The sequence below is a fragment of the Phoenix dactylifera genome, chromosome 18, assembly GCF_051530095.1.
Source record: "Phoenix dactylifera cultivar Ajwa chromosome 18, Ajwa_hap1_PhDact_Kaust_v1.1, whole genome shotgun sequence".
NCBI lineage: Eukaryota > Viridiplantae > Streptophyta > Magnoliopsida > Arecales > Arecaceae > Phoenix > Phoenix dactylifera.
The window spans coordinates 14,735,462-14,744,086 of record NC_143207.1 but is presented as its reverse complement, the minus strand read 5'-3'; the positions used below and the strand labels follow the sequence as shown (position 1 = coordinate 14,744,086).

General features: G+C 39.8%; 1 protein-coding gene across 1 annotated transcript; it reads left to right on the top strand.

The window, feature by feature from the left end:
• The first annotated feature begins 1,263 nt into the window (after positions 1-1,263).
• Positions 1,264-4,822, top strand: VIT1 (vacuolar iron transporter 1). Its single transcript, XM_008791036.6, has 4 exons — positions 1,264-1,619; positions 1,861-1,946; positions 2,028-2,142; positions 4,276-4,822. The coding sequence occupies exons 1-4, from the start codon at positions 1,363-1,365 to the stop codon at positions 4,574-4,576; spliced, it is 759 nt and encodes a 252-aa protein (XP_008789258.2). The 5' UTR covers positions 1,264-1,362; the 3' UTR covers positions 4,577-4,822.
• The last annotated feature ends 3,803 nt before the right edge of the window (positions 4,823-8,625 follow it).

Below are 8,625 nucleotides of genomic sequence, written 5' to 3'. Positions count from 1 at the left end.
CTTAAAATAAAGTACATCAGCTTTATTTTGAGGCAGAGCAGGCATTAGGCTCAAATAAACCTGTACTTAGTTTTTAGCCCATAAATTTCACAACCTTTGTATTTTCAGCTCATAATATTTGCACAGATTCAAAATAAGTCTATGAACATTTCATGGACTGCTATTGCTTATTCAGATATCCATTCCAATGTGGCCAGAGGGGATTAGTGTAATGCATGAGGGCAGGAGTGCAACACTACGACATTCACAAAATTCCACTTCAGCATTTTGTTGGCTGTTGGAAGCCATCAAACTTTGTCTTGAGCACATGTAGAATAGAATTCTTTCCTTCTCTTTCAGTTGGAGAGATCAAACTTTTTATGTTAGCAGAAGAATTTAAATATGAGAGAGGGAAAAAAAAACAACTGCAGTTTTTGTTGGAAATTGTTCTAATATTCATGCCTAACTTGATTAAAAAAATTGAGAGAAAAGTTTTGACAGATATACTAAAAAAAAATAAATTAGAGATTTTATCATTTGTATTAATTAAAATAGAATTTTTTGTATGAATATTCTTCTAAAAATTTAAATTTATGCGAATACCCTCTTATAATTTATATTTATTTTGTACCCTTATAAAACACCGTTTTTGCACCAATACTTCTAATATAATGATTTTTCTAACACTATTAATAAAAACTATATTTATTTTAATTAAAAATAAAATAAAATTTTGAAATTACTTGGTTGTTTTTCATTGCGATTATCTTATAAATATTTCTTTGTGCACGTATATCCATTAATGATATTTTAGTTATTTTAATTTGAAACTGTTAATTTTTTAACTGCATATGCAAAAATAAGGATAAAAAATAGCAAAATAAGTATTTTACGAAGATATATATGTAAATATCAATTTTGGAAGAATATTTATGTAAAACTCTATATTTAGAAGAATATTTTTTAAAAAAATAAGAATTAAATACAATTTGAGAACAGAGGGGACAAATCTGTCATGATCCATCTTTGTCTATGATCTTGCTGCCATTGCCCGGTTTATGATGTCTCGTATGAGCTGTATGACCTTTGCTTTATTCTTTCTTCTAGTAAAAAAAAGAACAAAAAAAACAAAACTTTCTTCTTTTAAAAAAAGAAGAACGCGCGATCGGCTGCCAGACTTTCTTGTTGGACTCGTGGCCGCCACGCTCCCTACGATATTTTAATTGGAAAAGATCAAGAGCCGTCCGTGACTGGTGATTTATCCGACCACCCCTATATATACCACCGGGCGCCTCTCTCTCTCTCTCTCTCTCTCTCTCTCCGAGTGTGGGGAAAAAAAAAAAGGGAAGCGGCTCGAAGCGACCAAGAAGACCGAAGGGAGGAATGACGCTCGAAGACGGTATGGCGGCGACGAGAACCGCGTCGTCGTCGGCGACGGAGAAGCTCCTGCTGCACCACAAGGAAAACCATTTCACGGCGGGCGATGTGGTCCGGGACGTCATCATGGGCGTCTCCGACGGCCTCACCGTCCCCTTCGCCCTCGCCGCCGGCCTCTCCGGCGCCTCCGCCCCCTCCTACCTCATCCTCACCGCCGGCCTCGCCGAGGTCGCGGCCGGCGCCATCTCCATGGGCCTCGGCGGGTATAATTCCTTTCTCCCCCTTTACCCCTGATCCCATCGCGAATCCCTCGTCTCCGGTGTGGTTACCCCCACCCTCGGACCCGTCCAAAAATGGAAAGATGGATCAAAAAGTCGAGATTAACCTTTGTCTCTTCTTTCCATCCGTGAAGAAGATCTCACCGGGAGGTTCCCGGAGCGGTCCACCGACGGTCAAGATCTGCCGGATGCACTGATCTTTCGGTTTGATTTGCACACGTGGCAGGTATCTAGCGGCGAAGAGCGAGGCGGACCACTACATGCGGGAGTTGAAGCGGGAGCAGGAGGAAATCGTCACGGTTCCGGACACCGGTGAGTGCGTGTACACCGTATTATTTATCGTGGGCTTGGTCTGGCCATTTGATTATGATCTGATGGTTGGATTTTGATCAGAGGCGGCGGAGATTGAAGAGATTCTGTCGCAGTACGGTCTGGAGCCGCACGATTACAGCCCGGTGGTCAACGCCCTCCGGAAGAATCCGCAGGCATGGCTCGAGTTCATGATGAAGTAAGTGGACCTTTTCGTTTGTGGAACCGGTTAAACTATTCTTTTCCGCAAGGACACCGGAACTTTGCAGTGGAGAGGGAATTTTGCAAGAAAAGCCCTCTACATTTTCATATTAGCAACAATGGGGCTGAACTGCAGAGATCCACTTAACTCTCAAAATAATTTATTTACTTACACAAATTTTGCATATTTATTTTGCAAAAAAAAGGTCAGAGTTATTCTTTTCCTGAAATATATACATTTAAGGATTCTTAAATGATTTTGCTCTGAAGTAGAAGATAGATGGTAGATATTTATCGAGCACTTGATACACATTTATTTAATGCCCGACATATATATTTTAAATATGTGATACATATTTGTTTGAACTATTATATATCCCAGTGCATGAGTTATTCTTGTATTCATGCAGAGACACTATTTCTTGTATGAAGTAACTACTGTTGCTGCACTAAGATTCATCCTCTTTTAGTCTACTCTATATCTCGTACTCAAATCCCAGGGAAAAATCATCAAGTGATCTCTAAATGTATAGCATTCTATAAGAAAAAAAGTCCGATCTTGCCTTGCAAAATCAATAATTAAATAGGTATTTTATGCAAAATACACTTTATTTTTTGGAGAAATGCTTTGTTTGATCTTTAGTGGACCATTATATCCCTATCCTCATGATTGTTTGCAAGAATGTTTATGGATATACATCAACCTATATTGCATGTGTATCCATTATCAATATGTGTGCCTTGTTTAACTAAATATGCACTTCATTTAAGAGCAGGGTGTATTGATTAATGAAGTCCAAATAGAAAAAGTTAACTATTTCTGCTAATAGAAAAAATGTTACCAACTTTCTTGCTAAATCTTTGAGAGTTAACAACTTTACAGTTGCTGGTGGGCATAGATTTTAGTTCTCACAAGTTGGATCCTTGTAGAATGACTAGCAATGACACACAAACTGCTCTAAGAGTTGATATAAGTATCAATCTTTTGCACATTATAGTTGAAAAATTGTTTGTTCTACCATTGAAAAATTAACAAGAAATATGCAGTACAGCTCTTCTTTTATGAATACACTTCTTTTGTTTCTTTTACATCTCTCTACCTTATTAACATTCTCTAGTTTTTTATTTTCAATTTTTTTGGATATCATTAAGGTTTTAAGAAATGTTTAAAGGACAATTTGTGAGGTATATGCGTTCTGTTATGTGCTTTAAATGGAATTTTTCCAGTATAAACATGGTGATAATGAGTCAATATATTTAGTTTAATAATTTTACTACGTTGTCATTATATTACTGTAACAAGGATAATGTGATATTTAAATCTCGAGCAAGTGAATTTCACATGATATTCACATTATCAGAGGGTATCTTACTATCTTATATGATTTTCGTATAAGAACATTCTATATAAGCCAAGAAACATCAAATATTAAATGTTTCCCATGGATAAAATATGCTAGGGAAGATCAATGAATGAAAATTATTACCATACCCTCCTCTGTAAATCAGGTCTTGCAGAGAGATTGGCAAATAGGAAGTACGTTTATTATAATAAGTATATCAATGAAAAAAAAGGGTGAGTAGGAAGATTTTACTGAAGAGTGGTAGTCCTTCCAATTTATACTGTATGTATACATAGTAAACACCGGATGTATCAATAGGCATGTGAATAAAAATATTCTTGATTTTTGTGAGGCTCATACCTAATGCTAAAATGCTGCATGACCAGTTAGGTATGACTGGAGCAAAAAGTGGTACCTGTTAATCATATGCTGTTTATAGATCTTTCTATCTGGTATATGCTCATGTCATTTGTCAAATTTCATAGAAGAATCATTCCAAAAAAGAATCTTAAATTGTCCATTTTTTCTTATAAGTTTAATATAATCTTGCCATGCCTTATGATCCAGTCATCCTCTTCTTTTGACCTCCTAAACAATATAGGTAAGGCAAGTCCAGAGGAACATCATCAGAGTAAATGCAGCATTATAAATCCTCTTTCCAAATAACAGTCTGCTTTATATTCATGCTTGGATAACTAAGGCAAACAAAAAATCTCGAAGCAAGCTTAAAGGAGATGAAACAACAGTTATTCGCTATGACCATGACTGTTACTGATCTTGTCTTTCAGGTTTGAGCTAGGGTTAGAGAAGCCCGAGCCAAGGAGAGCGCTGCAGAGTGCACTAACAATTGCCATGGCATACGTAGTAGGCGGTGTGGTGCCCCTCTTGCCCTATGTCTTCATCCCAAATGCTCAGAAAGCAATGCTGGCATCAATTGGTGTCACCCTCACTGCGCTCTTGTTCTTTGGCTACATCAAGGGCCACTTCACTGGCAACCGCCCTGTTCTAAGTGCCATCCAAACAGCCTTCATTGGAGCACTTGCCTCTGCTGCTGCCTACGCCTTGGCAAAAGTTCTCCAAGCTGCATGAGGGCCAGCACATTCAATGATTCATGTACTGCTTCCTGTGGTGCATCAGCATCAGCATCAGCAGCAGCAGCAGCGTATGGACACATGAGGTTTTCTTTCAGAAAGCTGCAGTTTTTTTTCTTATAAAAGATAGCTACTATCATAAGCGAGATTAAATAAGTGAAGTTACTGTACTTTTAAAGGATTTGGCTTTTTGAGTTGCATATTGTTTACTGCTGCTTTATAATAAAATTATCCTGTTCTTGGATCTGCTGATCACACTCACCGAATTAATGAAGAGAGGAGTAAGCCAAAGTGTCTTGACCTTTTTGGCATGTGTTGAAGGAATATTTATGGTGGTTTCATATCAAACTTTGAACAGACCTAACCATCTTGGATATAAGATAAAATAGTCTTTGATACTAATTGAGTACATTAGTGTATGAGAAAGCCCAGTGACAAAAAGTGCTTCAGTACTTATCGAGGACAGATCATGGTCTTATTACTGAATGTAGCACGTGTAGAGAATGAATATTCCGGAGAAAAAGAAGTGGACATGTAGGCAGAGACAAACATGTCATAAGGGAATCTTTTTGAGGAAAGGGATTTGAATGGAACAAACCAAGTAAACCTTTCAGAAAGAAAGGAATGACAGCTAACATAGAGAAGCTTTCTTTAAGGTCACAGTATGGGCAAGTGCTTTCTGTCTCTGATCTTTGATATCCTAATCTGTTCTTCAGAAAGAAAATGGTTTTGGGGTTGTGGGGTGTGGATGGGTAGTGGATATCAGCTAGTTAGTAGGCATGATAAGGGAGAAGTGATAAAATCTGATTAGTGGAAGTCTTAAACCGATTTTGATTAGTGGAAGTCTTGGACCGATTTTGATTGAATTGATAAAATCTGGCATCAATATTAATTCGTTCAATTACAGTTTCACATACTGAGAACCAACTAAAACTAATTCTAATCAAGCTTGGTGCTGACAAGGAGTCAGTATTTCTAGCTCAGACCTACCAAACTCTCTTAATTTGTTTGAAATATATAGGACAGGTTTAAGACTTTATATATATATATATATAATTGGATTGGATACGGATTATCTTATTAACTCAATTATAAATGGATTGGATCTGGTGGTAGTAATACAGTGAGTCATGAACTAGTCAAAGCTTGGTTCAAGAGACTAGCGACAATATTCAATTACTGATTCAGCAAAAGATAAAAAATGATATATAGCTACAAAATAGAACAAAAAAAATATCATGGACTTGGAATATTTTTTCTCCACTTTATTCCCCACACCCCATAACCACTTATTCTATGATGCCCACTCCTAAAATCCTCATTTGGTGATCCTATTTTATTCTTATTTTTGAGGATATATAGCTGACAAGTGAAGTCTTAAATGGACTGATGGATTGTGTATGAAAATAAATTAGTTAACTGTGTTCAATCTTTTCAAGCCGGCTATTAATGGATCTAATATGAGTTGAAGGCTTTTTTCTCCCCTTATCAGACAACTCTAAATCATATGCACCTCAGAAGATAAACATAAACAAAAGAAGGAATGCGAGAACGTAAATAGTTCAAGAAGGTTGCATCCATGGAAGCCTGTGCGCCTCCAAAGGGGTCCTCGTCACTTGCCACTGACATGGGGCCTTCTGTGGCGACGTATCGGAAATTTTTAAGAAGAAAGTTATGGCTCCTTCGTTAAGCTCTAATATGGTATCTCACAATTTATAAGGAGATTCAGAATCACCACTTGGCCTAGCCCTCAATCTAGGGTGCAGTTTTATTTGTACTCTACTTGGGTGCGTGGCAACACATAAGATATATAGGGTAAATCTTAAGTGCACCACTATACAGAGGTCTGATGTAAAATATGCAATACAAATTGGTACCGATTCATACCAATCATACCATACTGTACCGATATAGATGACCAACAGAAGAGGGAAGGAGCCAAGCTCGACCATTTAGGTAGGCTACGGGGGAGATTTTTGAAAAGACAGGAAGCGCTGTTGGACCTGGATCCTTGCCAGTTGATAGTGGAGCCTTACCCGATTCCAAAAGGGATTGATTCCTGGGAAGGCAAATGCTACCTTGACGGAAGACTTTACTATACCAAACCGATATGCGGTATATAGAGTATACTGATATTCGGAATGCTGAATTGGTCTCTATACTAAGCATATCGATACTGTAATATATTGGTGTCGGTATGAAGTTCGATACCGAAATGGCTAACTTTGATGTGATATGTGGCTATGTATCATTTTAGGCATGCTAAGCTTCCTCTGTTGCAATGAGAGTCACGATGCGCTGGTGGTGTATCTCATTTTTTCGACTCTTCCATTCGCATTGGCTAGCTTTTAAGTATTCCTCACAAAGAGTACACATAATTCAAGTAGGATATTACCAAGTTCGCCGCATCTAGTTTAGGCTGGGTTCCTCCTTTCCTCAATAAAACAAGGAAGAAAATAAAGGGCTGGGGTGGACCGGTTTTGGCCTTGTAACCCAAAGCGTAAATTTTTGGGGCTTCGCTCATAGAATAGGTGCAACTCATGAAAGTTGGTAGAATCAGCAAATATCATGCAAGAGCCATGTTGGCATGAGAAACCTTCTACGTGATCGGGTGGAGTCCTATAGCATTTTCTTAGACAAGGCATAATTTCTAATCAAATACGGCCAAGTTAGTCTACTTCTAAAAGAGGGCTTGGTCGAGTAGAGGGCTTGGTCGAGTAGAGGGCAAACTCAGCTTACCAAAGTATAAGCCAACCTTTGGGTGCCCGAGAGCCAGTCAGATATGGAGATGTGTTTCAGCTCAGCCTGACCAGAGGCAGATGTGGGCGTCCACTGAGGAGTTCCTACGATATTTGGAGGCCTCGGTCCGGAGGTCTGTACGAGAGGAGAGGGGGACTCGTGATGCCTATCTGGCTCATTACTGCTGATTGGAGAGGAATACACGGATTTTCGACGGTGATAGCCTTCATCTGAGGATGGTGGCGGACTGAGCTCTACGGCATGTGGCAGAAAACACCGGCACTATTGAAGCTTCACCTACTGGGTTGGTCAGGAACATCTGGGGCCCCCATTCTGCTCTTGCAGTAGTGGTATCCTGGGTGCCCCCACCTCTGGCTGTCTCAAGGTAAACTTCGATGGCAGCGTAGCAGCGGACGGGAGCTGCGGAGGTGTGGGATTTATTATCAGGGATCATGACGCCAGACTTGTAGCGGCAGGTGAGCGGAGGATTTTTGATTCGTCAGTGGTGACCGCGGAGCTTCGGACGGCCTGGAAGGGTGTCTCCTATGCGGCGGATACTAGGTGCGGGTCGCATCCTTCTCGAAGGGGACTCGATCACGATGAACTAGTGGATCCGGGAAGAGGAGTGCTCAATTGAGGACCGACCGCTGCTTCACAATATCCGCAGGGCTTTGGGGGAGGCTGACTTCTACCAGGCCACGCACGTATATCGCCACGCACGTATATCGGGTGAACTAGTGGATCCGGGAAGAGGAGTGCTCAATTGAGGACCGACCGCTGCTTCACAATATCCGCAGGGTTTTGGGGGAGGCTGACTTCTACCAGGCCACGCACGTATATCGCCACGCACGTATATCGGGAGGCGAACGATGCTGTAGATGGGTTGCTTTCTTCGCGGCTCATCACTAGGGAGGCTTTTTCTGGATAGACCACGGGGTTGTGCCTATGCCTTTGCGCAGCATTTTGTTTACTGATTTTGTTGGCCGTCTTCACACTTGTCAGGTGTGAGCCGCCGATGTACCAAAAAAAAAAAAAAAGTATAAGCCAACCTGATCTCTCAATCCCCTAATCCTAACCTAAGTCAATCCAAGATTGGCTAGGTATTTCCCTAACCCAATCCAATCCAACCCTAACTTAAACTCAATTTACATGGTTCATTGAGACATGTTAATTAGGTTAGATCAGATCGACTAGAAATTTTAAGACAGGAAAATGTTTAAGATAGTTTCATTGGATTATATTAGGCTGAACCCTCAATCATCCATCAATTTCACCAAAATAAGACTATAGATTTAATCATAAAATATA